This window comes from Orycteropus afer, unplaced genomic scaffold (assembly GCF_000298275.1).
Source record: "Orycteropus afer afer isolate SDZICR_OR568_19922 unplaced genomic scaffold, OryAfe1.0 scaffold00166, whole genome shotgun sequence".
Taxonomy (NCBI): Eukaryota; Metazoa; Chordata; class Mammalia; order Tubulidentata; family Orycteropodidae; genus Orycteropus; species Orycteropus afer.
Genome location: NW_006921753.1, coordinates 3,329,216 through 3,346,077, shown reverse-complemented (window position 1 = coordinate 3,346,077; position 16,862 = coordinate 3,329,216). Strand labels below are relative to the sequence as shown.

Here is a 16,862-nt window from a genome sequence, read left to right as displayed (position 1 = left end):
ACCTAAGTGTGTGTGTGCTTGTCCTGGGTGGGAGAGGGCAAGTTGTTGTAAATGAAAATAATGCTATTCATATTCAGTGAACATTTAATTGAGTTCTGGTGCCATGCCAGGCAATGTATACTATGACTTATTTTTCTTCTCACCATGATCCTGTGAAGTAGGGATCATCATCAATTTACAGTTGGGAAATATGTCTCAGAAAGGTTAAGTGAGCAGTTCTAGGTCATGTAGCAGTTAAATAGCAGAGTTAAGATTCAATCCCAGATACCCTGACCCACATCCAAACATGTCTCCAGCACTGTTTCACAGCTGTCTCTGTGCAGAGAACAGCTCAGGGGTGTTGTGTAAGGAAGAAAGTGGCTGGCTTTACTTGCAGCCTCTTGCTTTTAATAACTATTTTTTAATTCAGTGGAATTAGGAAATTCATTTCAACAGGTCTCCTGATCTGCTACTTGATACATATGTGATAACCTTACAGGGAACAAGGCAAATGAGCCAAACACAGTCTTTTTTGCTCTTTCAATCCTCTGTTTTTAGAAACATGGCGTTTGTCTTCCTTTATCACTTATATTGTTGTTTTAAAAGGGATTGAGGATGATGACTCAGTCTTAATCTTTATCATTGTCTACAGTGGAAATATATGGTAGAATACAAGTCTGATATGACAAATGACCTTGTGCCTTAACAATTACTTATTCCCTTTCAGATATCTTCAAGTACATCCCAGTCAGATGCACCCTCAAAACAGTGTCAGGCATCGGCCTTGTTTCAATTTGCAGAGGTATGGCCTTTTTTTTTTTTTTCATGCTTGTTGTGCTCCAGAAACTTGTTGGGCTCTGGAGATATTGAAATGGAGTTTTAATAATGTTTAGTGAACTTTAGGGATGCCTTCTGCCATTATTAATATAATACACATAACAGAATATGTATTGTTTTTTGCTGCCTCTGGTGTAATCATAGTCCAGTCAGCTCTGGACTGGGCAGATTTTCTACCCATTATATAAACATTCATTAAAGAGTTCATTCAGAAGAGACAGCTACCAGTAATTCATTTATTTCATTCTACTTTGTTTTTAATGTATTTTAAAAGCTTAGGAAAACTGCTGTCATGTGAAGTCCAAAAGATTCTGACTTATTAAATTTTTACAATAGTTAAATTACATACTGTAATTTATGAATAAACTCTCACAGTTTACAACCAGTGTAGTGGTAAATATGACTTAGCTTTTAGTGTGATAGAGCTTCAGCTGATATTTTCATTAGTGTTTAATCCCAGGCTAAGGAACTCTGGTGGTAGATAAGGCATTTGGCTGCTAACCAGAAAGTCAGCGGTTCAAACCCACCAGCTGGATCATGGAAGGAAGATGGGGCAATCTACTTCTGTAAAGATTTACAATCTCAGAAACCCAGTGGGGATCACTGTGAGTCAGAATCGACTCAGTGGCAGTAAGTTTGGTTTTTTCGTTTGGTTTTAATCCCAGGCTTAGATCAGGTCAACTCTTGTCAGGGCTCAGATTTCTTTGGTTTGTCAGTCAGAGAATGAGTGAACACTAGAGAGCATTTTCTTGGTCAGTGTGATGAGGAGGAAAATCTGATATGGTTGATTTTGACGTAAGAGCCTGGTCATATGCTCTTTTTGAATACTGTCTGACAAATAATAGAATATATACAATTAATGAAATAAAATGATATCTGCTTTAGGTTCCCCCCTCCTTTTTTTCCCTCTTCTTACTAATGCCAACAAAAAGTACACATCACAAACTAACCAATTTTTTTATAGGATTGAGAGGAAATGGTAAGCAAGACTGTTCTGTTTAATACTGATGAATTAAATTACTTTGATTCATTTGATTAGAAAGTGCTACATAAATGAAACGTAAAATGATATCCTTTTGGCAGGAGAAAAACCAGCATTTTACTTTGAAAATGAGAAAATTACTTTAAGCTCATACTGGAAAAAAAATTAAATAATGCTGCTTTCTCTTGGGACACTTATGTCAACATGGGATTATGCCATCCGTGGGCCTGTTTATCTGTTCAGCTCTTGTGCCACAGTATTTGCTTTAGCTGACAAGGGCTATCTATAAGACTAGTGACAAAAATATCATATTAAGTTATCATCTCATAAAGAACAATTTGCTTGATGAATCTGAATAAATTAAGATTTTATTACAGTTTTCCAGATAGATAAGCTGTTACTTCCACTGTCTAGGGAAAATAGTTTTGTTCAATACTTTCTTGCTTTGCCCCAATCGTTGACACTGACAGTTTTTTCAAGAGTTAAAAATAATTTGGCATGGTCACTAAATGTAATTTTGATGTTGATATCTTAGCCAATCCCGTCCAACTTTTCAGAAAACATTTCCTTCAAAACAGAATGTTTGCCATGTATTCTGCTTGATTAGATTCTATATGCTATAGCATGAGTATTAGAAAAGTAATAGCTTATTTTTGACACACCTTATATTTAGGGATGCATGAACTACCAAGAATATTTAACTTAATTTAAAATGTCCAATGTTGGATGTCTCAGCTGTTGCATTTCTAATAGTTAATACCACTCAGAATGTGATTAAATGTTATTGAAGCCACACCATCATCAGATTCATTGTGTTGTTGAGTGCCATTGAATCAGTTCTGACTCATGGAGACCCCCATGTGTACAGAGTAGAATTCTCCCATAGGGTTTTCTCTGGTAGCGTAGTGCCTAAGGCATCTGACTGCTAACCAGAAGGCTGGCAGTTCAAACCCACCAGCCACTCCTCGGAAGGAAGATTGGGCAGTCTACTTCCATAGTGATACCACCTCAGAAACCCAAGGAGGGGTCGCTATGAGTCAGGTCCAACTCAATGGCACATAATAACAACAACAGTCTTTACAGAAGCTGATCTCCAGGCCTTTCCCCTGTGGAGCTGCTGGATGGGTTTGAACCATCGACTTTTAGGTTAGCAGGCAAACATTTAACCATTTTACTACCAGGGTTCCTTCTTCAGATTCACTAGAAGTTCCCAAAGCCCTGGGGCAGCCATGAGTGTTTAGTCTGGTGTTAGAACAGCACTGTCCTTAGCTTATGGAGACTGAGACCCCACACTTCTCTTAAATTAGTTCTTACTGCTCAGTATAAAACCAAAAGAGAAAAAAAAAAAATTCATTGCCATCGAGTCAATTCAACCCCTAACGACCCCTCCTTGGGTTTCCAAGGCTATAAATCTTTATGCAAGAAGATTCCCCAATCTTCCTTCCGAGAAGGGACTGGTGGGTTTGAACTCCTAACCTTCTGGTTAGCAGTCAGATGCCTTAGGCACTATGCCACTAGAGCTCCTTATTTAATTACATGCTCAGACCATTCAATTGATTGCAACTCATGGCAACCCCATATGTGTCAGAGTACTGTTTTCAGTGGCTGATTTTTTTTGGAAGTAGATTGTCAGGCCTTTCTTCTCAGGCTCCTCAAGTTGGACTTGAACCTCTAAGCTTTTGGCTAGCAGCCAAGCACATTAACTGTGTTACACAGGCAGTAGAAATAGAACAGGCATAGAATTGGCTAAAATTATTAATTATCATATTTCTTAAGCCCTTTTAATTATTCCATAAATATCCATCACTGTTGAATAAACACAGAAACTCTTGAAATCCTAGGTTCTCAAGCTTTAAAATGCATCAGAGTCTCCTGAGGGCTTGTTCAAACACAGATTGCTGGGCTCCATCCCCAGATTCTAATCCATTAAGTCTGGTTGAAGCCTGAGAATTTTCATTTCTAACAAGCATCCTGTTAGGGAGCCACACTTTTGAGAACCGTTGCTCTATAGTTTATGATTTATGAGCAGATTTTTTTATTATTTTTATTGTGATTTGGGTGATAAAGTTTACAGAGCAAATTCATTTTTCATTAAGCAGTTCACATATACTTTGTCTCACAACACTGACTACAATTTCCCACAATGCAACAGCTCTCTTCCCACTTCCTCCCCATAGTTACCTCTTCCCTGTGTCCTTCCCTCACATGCACTCCTGTACTCCAAGCTGTCTCCCTGTGCATACACAGCCCTTCTATTCTCCCATGATTGATCTCTCCAAGGAGTGTATCTTCCTAATGTAAATGTTCAGCTCATATGCCTGTCTTTTGTTTGGATGGAAGCCACAGGAGATGACCACAAATTTTTAAATCATTATTGTTAAGGCACACCATAATATTTCTAGGACCTCATGGGAGAAGGGTAAAGACAGGAGGGGATGCAGCTATAATAAAAATTATCCAGCGGACCACTTTTTACCCCAATTCCTTTTCCGTGGGGTCCCTGGCCCTATTATGCACACTTAGAGAAAGTAAATATGGGAAACACTTTACCTTTGAAAGTGTTTAATTTTGTAATACCACTTTTAAGATAGGGCATACAAAATTCTTAGAGACCATCCCTGCTAATTTCATTTACAAACTTACGTAACTCTAGAAAAAAATTTGATAGGGGATCTCTTAGAAATAAGTCATTTGTCATGCAATATACTTATCCTGGAAATAATGCTTTTCAAAAAACAATGAGCCTTGATTACTTCTTTAAGCTGAAATTGTTTGTGTGTGTGTGTGTGTGTGTGTGTGTGTGTGTTGAGTCCTAAGTCTCTGCTTACAAGTTGAGAAGGAAGATTTTTTCTTTCTTAAATAAATTTGACAGTTTTAAAGCCCATTGAAGTTAACCTATATAGAGTCATGAAACTAAAGTAAATTTTGTTTGTAGTTTTCTCACAAATGTTTAAATTTAAAGGGAGAAAAATAAATCTGTTTTACAAGATGAAGAAAGAAAATATAGAGTGTGGTAACTGTTTTCTACCCATTGCACCCCATCTCCCATTCCATTTTGCCAGTCAAAATGCATCTGATAATATTTGGCCCATCTGAAGAACCATCACTGTTTATCCAGGCTCTGGATCCATTAAGTTCATAAGAGTGAATTTCCTATCTGCATCTTCTCTTGTTTATAGGTAGAGTGGCACACCATTCACTTGCATTTTAGTTTACTGAAGACTAACGACAAATACAGAAGGCAGCTGTTGTCTTCCATTATTTAACAGGGCTGAAAGCCATGACCAGTCTACAGTTCTCTCTGCCATGTGACCTATAAGCCTAGGGTTTATCTTTGCATAGCAAAATTACATATTTATTTTGAAGACAGAGCTAATCTGAATGATTTAGACAAATAGATTTGGGCATTAAAACTTTCCTTAGTAAGATTTTACTTGCTGATGTAAATACAACCACAATCTCACCAAATTTAAGGTATTGTCACAATCGAATATGCATAGTGGTTGCAGATTTAAAGCATTCATTTTCATGATGGAGTGCTCAGTGTGTTAGGGAATATTATACTCTATAAAAAACGCCATATACTCACACTGCAGCTAATCAGTTAAAATACTGTGTATTTTATTGGAAACATTAATATTTCTTTTAAAGTAAGGAAGGCTAGTCATCCTCATATTATTCGTTTGTTATTTGATTCATTTTATTCGTTTGTTATTTGATTCATTTATTCATTAAATTATCGGCCGTTTCCTCCCAGGCTACAATGTTTATGATACCCTTCATAATTGCAAAAGACTTCCACCATTACCTAATTGGCTTCTAATCTTTACCATCTGTTTCCTTGGTGCACTCAGCCACCTCAGGCAGCCATAAAATTAGCAGGTTAAAATCCAGAGTGATAATTTTTCTTAGCACTTTTTGCTATACTTCAAGTACTATTACACCCACCTTTTTTTAACCTAATGAATGTATACTGTTTATCAGAACATTACATAATAGCCAAAAGAGAGAGAGTGCAGTGGAGTTAACAGATTGGCAAGCACCCTCCCATTTGGGGGGGGAGGGGAGACAGCTTCAAATATACTATGCAGTATGGCCCACTAGTGCCCCCTGGCCAGGAGTGTTGTGTAACACCCTTCCCTCCACTAGCTGACTAGCTATTGAAAATGTTAATTGCATTGTTCTTACTCGAATGGATGTATGTGTCTCTTAAATAGGAAAAAAATTGCGGGGTGGTAGTGGCAAATATAATAAATCAGCATTATACAAGGTATGTTTTTAATTGAAGCAATCAGAGTAGACGAGGTGACCAAAAAAACTCGCTGCCATCGAGTGGTTCCTGACTCATAGCGACCCCTGCTTAGGTTTCCAAGGCAGTATTTCTAAGGAAGTAGATTGTACAGTCTTCTTTCCCAGGAATGCCGGGTGTGTTTGAACGCCCAGCCTTCTGGTTAGCAGTCACATGCCTTAGGCACTATGCCACCAGAGCTCTGTGAGAAAATGTATAACATGAAAAGAGAAGCCTAAGGCAAAACTCTAAGGAAAAACAACATAAAAGGGATCACTATAGAAAGAAGGAGGAGTTCTGGTGGTGCAGTAGTTAATTAAGCTCTGGGCTGTTAAGTGAAAGGTTGAAGATTCAAACCCATCAAGACAGAAAGACCTGGGGATCTGCTCTATAAGAATTACAGCCTAGAATATTCTTTGGTGCAGTTCTACTGTATCATGTGGGGTGGCCATAAGTCAGAATTGACCAGGCAGTACCTAACAACAACAGCATAGAAAGAAGAGCCACAAAGAGAATGACAGGAGTGGCCAGAAAGGTAAGCGGAAAGTAAGGATTCTTTGGTAAAGGAAGCTCTGGGAAGTTTCTGAAAAGAAAGATCAGCAATGTCACATACTGCAGAGAATCAACGTTAGGATCAAGCCATGGAATTAACATAGTTCCAGTTTTTCATTACTACACCTCCCTCCAAAAAAAAAATTTTTTTAAGCCAAGAGGCATTTGTAGAAAGCATATATAGCCACTAAGTCACTTCCTGGACATTTTATCGCTAGGTATTTCTGAAATGTTTCAGTACTAAACTATGTTGAGCCTTCTCCCCATATTTCCCTTTAGAAATCAGGCTTCCAGCAACTTTGAGTCCTTACAGTATTGCTCTATGCAAAGAAATAGGTAAAAATCTTCCCAGACACAATAAGAAAATGTGTTCTTACTAAGCATGGGCAGTTCCTTTTTTTTTTTTTGAGAGGTCAGGAATCATTCTCAAGCCCCTACTCAGATTGTTGTGCATTAACTGACAGTACACCATGCATCCATGTAGACAGTAGTTCTTCTTTGAGCCTCTTGGTGTGCCACGCACCACTTTAGGCACAGGATATGTGATAATGGGCAAGCAAACACAACATCAATGAGCACAAACTTACAGCAACCGAGCGACAGCAGAGGGAGCTAGTGGAAGAACCAGAGAAACACAGTAGATGGGCTATGCAGGGGTTACCCAGCTTGTCCTTCAGTATCTCTAGAAGGTATAGCTTTATTATGTGACAAAATTAATATTCTGAAAATAAATACGTTTAATAATTATGGTCCTCAGACTGCTGTTTTTAATTCCATTTGATTTCTGTATGTAACTCAATTTTGGAAATATACTGAAAGAGTTTATGTTTATTAGTGTTAATAATGATAAATCATTATAACTAAGACTCATTTATTAAGAGCATAATGGGGGCTCCGCACTGTGTTCAACCCTTCACAAACATCAAATCCAATCTTTGCAACAGTAACACAAGGCAGGTATTCTATTTCTATTTTGAAGATGAGGTAAATGATGTTCAGAGTCTTAATTATGTGCTTAAGTCCATACAGCAAAAAATACTGAAGTCATGTCTGTCTATTACCAAAGGCCATGTACTTCTCTGTTATACAGCCTTGGTTCAAGGTGCTGGCATTATGTTCAGTACTTCATTCCCTTCCATTGCTGAGTGTCACCAATATTAATGTTTATTTTCTCTTAGTCTAGAGATAAGGTGAGTAATCGAATTCAAGTTGTATAGAAAAGGTAGAAGTGGCATTTGTTGGTGAAAATTCAACTAGAGGAAAATATTTCAGGCTTTGAAAGAATGAGCCCTGTAAGTTTTTCTTGTAAAAAAAAAGTAAACGAGTGAGGTGAATAGGACACAATTCTGTTAAAACTGACAGCACTTATGAGGAAAGAGTCTTGCTGATCTTATTAAACAAGAACCTTCTTAATGGTCCGGGTAGCTCTTTAATGGTTCCACAAAGGCCTCTTATTCAGCAGATAACTCGAGGAGAGCTTCCTACAGCCAGCAACCAGTTACTCCTTAAGGTAACAACTCCAGAGAATCCCCTGTGGGGTTTGGATCCATCTGTAACGATCCAACCACAAGCTCTGTCTTAAACCAAGAAAGGAGAATTCAGAATCATGAAGAATGTAAAAAAGCATAGGTCATAGCTGGCTGCTCTGATGATGACAGTACATCTCCGAGGAGAGGAATACTTTTTAAAGATCCTTTGTGAAGGATTCCTATGTTTCTCTCAGAGCTTTATTGAGTTCAGCATAAAATTAAAAATGAAGTTTTCATATAAAAATGGAAAGGGTGGTATTGTTCAGTTTTATCAGTGCCTAGTTGGTTATAAGCCAAATTTGTCAGAATATTATGCAGTCAGTGTAGTGGTAGGTACAACTTACGTCCCCAACTTACAACAGGGTTCTGTTCTAGTGATTCCATCATAGGTCAGTTTGATGTAAGTCAAATACTTCTTTTTATTTAGTTTTCATTTTATTTTGTATCTGTATAAATCCACTCTTTGAACATCTGTATTCTACTACACCATTGGTCCTTAAATGCATCACATATTTAGATTTCTAATCTTGATTGTCAGTCTTTGCCTGTGCTTTGGAGCATATTCTCCTTTGTATCATGGTCAATTTCTTATATAAAACTCATAGCTTCCCAGTGCCTGTCATATGGCCCAGCATATGTGTGTGGTGTGTGTGTGTAGGATTCACAAAGAAATATTTTTTGACTGACTTGCCACTGTCTTTTCAAAGAAATCCCAAATATATTCCTTACAAAATAATAATTGCTATGATAAATATAAAATAACTCTCTGTCTTTTAAATTTGGCCAGTTGATGAGTTGATACTTAAATACACATGGAAGTGCATATCTGGTTTAAAGGTTATAATGTTAAATTTAAAATGTGTAATCCCCCAAAACCAAATTTGATTTTTGTGTTGTTGTTGTTTTGAGGTTATTTCTAAAAATGGTTCTCACAATGATTGTTCCAAACATGGTACATAGAGTTGAAGTTATTTGTTATTTGTGAACACTGACATTTCTATAAACAAAGGAGTTTCTGAACATCTATAAATGGGAAACAGGGATCTGATATCACAATTAATATTCCTTATGTCAATTGTTTTCGATACAGATTTCTTCAAACACTTCACAGTTGGGTGGTGCTGAGCCTGTAAAACGCTGTGGAAAGTCTGCACTCTTCCAGCTGGCAGAGGTAAATTTCTAAGAATATATTGAAATAAAATCTAAGGGAATAAAATCACAAAATACATATTTATAACAGTGTTCCTTACCCTGCACCATCTTACCTATGAAAGGTGTCTTACATGACGTTTTCAACAATGAGAGAGTTAATCTATAATTTAGGAAAATAACTAAAAGTCATTAAACATTGAAAAAGTTTACTCAAAGGAACTGCAAAATGTTTTTCACAAATAGTCTCTAAAAATGAGGTAAACTTTTGTCTCTCTCAGGTTGGCTAAATAAATCCAGCCTGTGAAGACAGAAGAATAGACTTTAATTTTCCCCTACTTGGTTTCACTTATAGCATCTCTACATCCATAGAAGGCACTATTTTTAAATCAGGTGGTTGGGGTTTAATTTTTGTTTTTTAGTGAAGAACTCATATGACATGTTCTAAAATCTCTTTTTATAACATCTATCAGTTATACATTTGTTGTGACATTGCTATAAAATGCTACTAACTATTCCTTTTCTTACAGTAGAAAATGTGCTTTTTCATAAATCCCGTGAGGAACAGAGAGCTTTCACTTGATGGGGAGGGGGTAGGTTGAGGAGGAGAATGCCAGAAGTGGTTGTTGCTAGGGTGGGCAAAAGCAATGGCTTTCTCTGCCAAGCTGTGATCAGTCTGCCTCAGAGAAACATGTGAATAAATGTCTTTAGCACCAGGACACTACAGTAGCAATTTTCTCTTTTGATGAGACAAATTAGGAGGTACAGAGTAGATGAGCAGATCTCTTATACTAAACTTTTTTCTTTCTTTTCCTTCATTTCTCTAACTTCCTTCTGATGAGTTTCCTCTGAGTTTTTTGTGATAAGGTCATTTAACAAATTCTTTGTAGTTCATTGACCCTTATTCCTAGACTGATCATTTACTAAATATTATGGTAGTTTGTATCATAAAATTTTTTTAAATATGATATACCACTTCACACCTATTCGAATGGCTGAATTCCAAAACACTGATGACACCAAATACTGGCAAGGATATGGAGCAAAAGGAACTCTTTATCATTGCTAGTAGGAATGCAAAATAATACAGTCCCTTTGGCATATAGTCTGGCAGTTTTGTACAAAGTTAAACATTGTCTTCTACCATCTAGCTATCACTTTCCTAGGTATTCATCAAATGAGCAAAAAATGTATGTCCACATAAAAATGTGCTGTTATTTGTAGCAGTGTTGTTCATAATTGCCAAAAATTGGGAGCAACCAAAATGTTCTTTAATAGGTAAATGGATAAACTGTGGTACATCTATGCAATAAAATATTATTCAGTGATACAAATAAATGAGCTGTCAAGCTAAGAAAGCACATGGAGGAACTTTAAATATATTTGCTAAATTAAAAAAGCTAGTCTCACATATGCTTTTGATTCCAACTATATTTTATTCTGGAAAGGACAAAAGTTTAGAGGGAGTAAAAAGAATAGTACTCTCAGGGATTCTGCTGGTGATGGGTTAGAGGAGAGGAGGGATGAAGAGGACGGTTGTGGGGGTAGAGTTCAGGGCATTTGTTGGGCAGTGGAATTAGTCTGTGTAATACAGTAATGGTGAGTACATGAACTGTATTTGTCAAAACCAGTAGGATAGTACAACACAGAGTGAACTCGAATGTAAACTGTGGACTTCAGTTAATGTATCAATATTGGTTCACCAGTGGTAATAAATGTACCACACAGGTACAAAATGTAAATAATGAGGGTAACTGGGTTGGGGAGAAGTGGGAATATTTAGAGACTTTCTGTTCAATTTTTTGTGCTCTAAAAAGTGAAAAGTAAAATCTATTAATAAAAAATAATTAGGAGTAAAAAAATACATGAACAGTGGAGCAAGCTTGGCCCATTTGTTGTCTTATGATCAAGTTGAAATGGTTCTTCATACCTAAATAAAGAGCTTCCAATTACTGGAAATTCTTAAGAAAAACCAATAAAGACAGCAGGGAACACTTCTCAAAGGAAGTGGGTAAATCACTGGAATAGTACTAATTCAGATACAACTGAAACAGTAAAGATCTGGCAAATAGAGTACATTGGAGAGAGTTGTAAGGATTTTAAACAAGTCTTAGTAACCAAAGAGACTAAAAGGTCTTGTATTTTTCTAGTATCTTTTTTTTTTTTTTTTAATTACCATCCTCAACCTTAAACCACTCTCCTCCCCTCTCTTCCCAATAACCCACCCCCCTAGTGATGCCCTCCTGTGTGTCCTGCATTTCCTCCATGTGAATGTTGCCCCTCTGGTGCCCCATGGTTGGTTGATTCAGGAGATGCATCTTCATAGAATATGTGGGTGCGTCACCCTGGGTTGAGTGGTCTGCATGTACATCTTATTTACTGTTGGGCTGAGAGCCAAACCATGGGAGTGAGTTTTATTCCAGGCCCAAAGCATATTCCAGGGCCATAGTATTGGGAGTCCTACCAGACTCCATCTGACTAGTAATTCTGGTCATTGTGTTTTTGGATTTTATTGAATGTTTTTCCTCCCACTCTATCCAGGATGTCCAGTTTCATCCTTTCCCAAGTGGTTGGCTTTGGTGGCCAGGCAAGCACCTCTAGTTATTCTGGTCTCAAACTCCATCATGTCCTAGGGCTGATTGCTTCCAAATGCCCCTGATTTTTTGCACTTTTCTTTGCTGCAGACGATAGGAGACGATTACCTGCATCTTAGATGGGCACTTGAAAACTTTTAAGGCCCCAGTTGCTACTCACCAATGTAGGTTGTGGAACAAGACTTTCATGTATTTTGTTGTACCAGTTGAGTCTGGTGTCCCTCAGTACTATGGACCTGAGATGATAGACCCACTGGATCTCTCTTGCACAGTGTCTGGCTGTCTGTGAGGGATTGCTCTATGTCTGTTTTCTGTTGTTTCTGTAAGGATTGTGGGTATTTTGTATCACTGCTTTCTGTGCAAGATTAGCCTCAGCTGCATTTATCCTTGGTCTAGAGTATAATCCTGTTCATTGACCCCGTCTGATCTTCTCAGATGTTTATGTGTTGCTCTGTAGTCTGGTGTTTCGTGTCAATGGTAATGCAGTATTGTGGATATACTGGTATTAGCTTCTGTCATCTATATCTTATGTGCACAATTCAGTGTCCTCCCTTTTCCTAATGTTATCATGGTGGTCACAGACTCTTTCCATACCTCCCCCCCTTATTCACCTCAGCATGTGGCCCCCAACTAGCCAGAAATTATTCCCTCCCCACCTCAGTAACTTAAAAAGTGAGTTCCTTTCCTTAAGCAAACCCTTCTTTGTCTTTTTACAGTAATGGGCTCATACAATATTTGTCCTTCTGTGATTGACTTTTTCACTCAGCATAATGTTCTTTCACTCAGCATAATGTCATCTTTTCTCGTATTTTTAAGACTGTATAGATTGTCAAGACAATTTGTTTTGAAAGATGTCATTATTTTACTCAAATAATATGACTATATAACTCACTACTTTTTCTTGGTTATATAATTATCTTGTTGTTGTTGTTAGGTGCTGTCGGGTGGGCTCCCACTCATAGCAACCTTCTGTGCAACAGAACCAAACACTGCTCGGTCCTGTGCCAGCCTCACAATACTTGCTATTCCTGAGCCCGTTGTTGCACCCACTGTGTCAATCCATCTTGTTGAGGGTCTTCCCCTTTTTTGTTGACCCTCCACTTTACCAAGCATGATATCCTTCTCCAGGCAATGGTCCTTTCTGACAATATGACCAAAGGTTAAATGAAGTCTGGCCATTCTTGCTTCCAAGGAACATTTCAGCTCCACTTCTTCCAGGACAGAATTGTTAGTTCTTTTAGCAGTCCATGCTACTTCCAGTCTTCTTCACCAACACTACAACTCAAAAGCATCAACTCTTCTTTGGTCTTCCTTATTCATTGTCCAGCTTTCACATGCATGTGAACAGATTGAAAACACCATAGCATGGGTTAGGCAAACCTTAGTCTTCGTAGAGACATCTTTGCTCTTTAAGATCTTTTGCAGCAGATTTTCCCAATACAATACGTCTTCCGATGTCTCAGTTGCTGCTTCCATTGGTGTTGACTGTGGAACCAAGTAATGGGAAATCGTTGACAACTTCAGTCTTCTCTCCATTTATCATGATGCTTCTTATTTGCCCAGTTGTGAGGAGTTTTGTTTTCTTTATGTTGAGATGTAATCCATACTACAGACTTTAATACTATGTAGTCTTTTCATCAGTAAGTGCTTCAAGTCATCCTCTTTTCAGCAAGCAAAGTTGTGTCATCTGCATATCACAGGTTTTTAATGAGTCTTCCTCCGATCCTGATACCACATTCCTCTTCATATCGTCCAGCTTCTCGGATTATTTCCTCAGCATACAGTTTGAATAGGTGAAAGGATACAACCTTGACGCACTCCCTTCTTGATTTTGAACCATTCAGTATCCCCTTGTTCTGTTTGAACGAGCTTCCTGTTCTATGTACAGGTTCCTCATGAGTACAGTCAAGTGTTCTGGAATTCCCATTCTTCTTAATGTTACCCATAATTTGTTATGATCCACACAGCCAAATGCTTTTGCATAGTCAATAAAACATAATTAAACATCTTTCTTGCATTTGCTTTCAGCTAAGATCCATCAGACATCAGTAATGATATTCCTTGTTCCAGGTCTTCTTCTGAATCCAGCTTGCATTTCTTGAAGCTCTCTATCAAAATACTGCTGTAACCATTTTTGAATTATCTTCAGTAAAATTTTACTTACATGTAATATTAATGATATTGTTCAATAATTTCCACATTCTGTGGGATCACCTTTCTTTGGAATGGGTACAGATATGGATCTCTTCAGTCAGTTGGCTAGGAAGCTGTCTTCTAAATCTCTTGGCATAGCCAATGGAATGCCTCCAGGGGGCTTCCTTTGTTGAAACATCTCAGTGGGTATTTTATCAATTCCTGGAGTCTTGATCTTTGCCAATTCCTTTAGTGCAGCTTCAACTTCTTCCTTCAATACCACGGTTCTTGAACGTATACCACCTTCTGAAATGGATGAACATCGACCAATTCTTTTTGGTACAGTGACTCTGCGCATTCTTTCCATCTTCTTTTGATGTTTCTTGCATCATTCAATATTTTGCCCATAGAATCTTTCAGTATTGCAACTCAAGGCTTAAATTTTTTCCTCAGTTCTTTCAGCTTAAGAAATGCTGAGCATGTTCTTCCCTTTTGGTTTTCTAACTCCAGGTCTGTGCACATTTCATTATAATTATTGACTTTATCTTCTTGAGCTATTCTTTGAAATCTTCTGTTCAGCTCTTTTATCCTGTCATTTCTTCCATTTGCTTTAGCTACTCTCCATTCAAGGGCAAGTTTCAGAGTTTCTTCTGTCATACATTTTTGTCTTTTCTTCTTTTGCTGTCTTTTTAATGACCTTTTGCTTTCTTGATGTCATCCCACAATTCCTCTGGTTTTCGGTCACTGGTGTTCAGAGATAGATTGTCTCTAAATTCAGAAGGGATATAATCAAGGTCCTATTTTGGCTCTTGTGGACTTGTTTCAGTTGTCTTCAACTTCATATTGAATTTGCATATGAGCAGCTGATAGTCTGTTCTGCAATCAGCTCATGACCTTATTTTGGCTGAAGATACTGAGCTTCTCCATTGCCTCTTTCCACAGATGTAGTCGATCTGATTCCTGTGTACTGTATCTGGCAAAGTCCATGTTTTTAGCTGCCATTTATGTTGTTGAGGAAAGGTATTTGCAATGAATAAGTCATTGGTCTTGCAGAATTATATCATATGATCTCCAGTGTTACTTCTATTACCAAGGCTATATTTTGCAGTTGCCGGCTATTCTTCTTTTTATCCACCTTTTGCATTCCAATCACCAGTGATAATCAACACATCTTAATTACATGTTTGGTCAATTTAAGACGCAGAAGTTGGTAAAAATACTCAGTTTCCTCAACTTTGGCTTTGGTGGTTGGTGTATAGATTTGAATAATAGTAGTATTAAATGGTCTTTCTTGTAGATGTATGGATATTATCCTGTCACTGACAGTGTTGTACTTCAGGATAAATCTTGAAATGTTCTTTGTGACAATGAATACCACACCATTCCTCTTCAATTTATCATTCCTGGCATTTTAGATCATATGGTTGTTTGATTCAAAATGGCCAAAACCAGTCCATTTCAGCTCACTGATGCCTAGGATATCAATCTTTATGCGTTCCATTTCATTTTTGACAACTTCAGATTTTCCTGTATGCATACTTTGTACATTCCATGTTCTGATTATTAATGGATATTTGCAGCTGTTTATTCTTAGTTGAGTCATGCCACATCAGCAAATGGAGGTCCCGAAAGCTTTACTCCACCCACATCATAAAAGTTGGCTCTACTTTGAGGAGGGAAATCTTCCATAGTCATATTTTGAGTGCCTTCCTACCTGAGGGGCTCATCTTCCACCACTATATCAGACAGCATTTCAGGTCTATTCATTAAGTTTTCCAGTAATACATCAGACAGTTTTTCACTGCTATTCATAACGTTTTCCACTGGCCAATTCTTTGAGAAGTGGATGGCCACTTCCTTCTGCCAAGTCTGTCTTAGTCTGGAACCTCTACTGAAACCTGTCCATCATGAGTAATCCTGCTGGTATTTTAAATACCAGTGGCATAGCCTCCAGCCTCATAGCAACATGCAAGCGACCACGGTACGACAAACTCACAGACGAATGGTGGATAATTATCTTGAGGGATACATAATGTGTATGTATATGTATATGTACACATACATATAAACATATATGTTTTTTAATTCTAAACACTGCTAATTTGCAAAACAATTTTTCAGTATATAATATGGCTTTATTAAATCTTTGTATTAGAAAACATGAACATCTGAGGTACTTTATGCTGTAGAGATGAATTTGTCTTTTCATTTTTTTCTTTGGAATAACTGTCTTAAAAAAAAAGAAAAAAAAGGATTCCCTACTAAATCAGAGCTCATTAAAAAGAACACTCTTCTAATTTGTAGGGATACATCCCAAATATGAAACAGATGCTATGGTGTAACAGATGTTTGAATGTTAGTATCATAATTTAAAGGGGTAAAATGACTGAAATAAGCCTATTTCAATTATAGCAAATCAGCTTTTTCTCAGACTTAGTTTCTTTAGTATCCAAGTAAAAATATATGCTTTTGATGAAATAGGGTCGCTAAAAAATAATTTACCAAGAAAATCTTAGATTATTTTTTCACTGCATAAATTCGACTCCATAATTCTAGTAAAGCATGTTTTAGAATAACATCCTGAAACCTCCCAGTTTCTAATTAAATATAAATATGTGCACAATGGATTAATCAACATCTCCAAATAACCACACTAGAAATATGCCTCCTTAATTCCATTTGTATTTCATGTTTACTTTTCTTTAGCAAAATATAATATTTAGTTATTTCTGGTACCTCTTTAAATAAATGAATGTAGTAGGAATATTGAGAGGATTTTTCCTGTTGCTTATAATTGCTGCTGTTATGTAGGAATTGAA

The 16,862-nt window shown here is 37.3% G+C and overlaps 1 protein-coding gene across 1 annotated transcript in view; it reads left to right on the top strand.

Annotated features, from left to right (window-relative positions):
- The window catches only part of BBX (BBX high mobility group box domain containing), a 124,935-nt gene that overhangs the window by 48,622 nt on the left and 59,451 nt on the right, over nt 1-16,862 (top strand). Inside the window, exons 6-7 of the mRNA XM_007946567.2 lie at nt 707-781; nt 9,258-9,338. Coding sequence (XP_007944758.1) covers nt 707-781; nt 9,258-9,338 — 156 coding nt within the window. The remainder of the gene's footprint in view (nt 1-706; nt 782-9,257; nt 9,339-16,862) is intronic.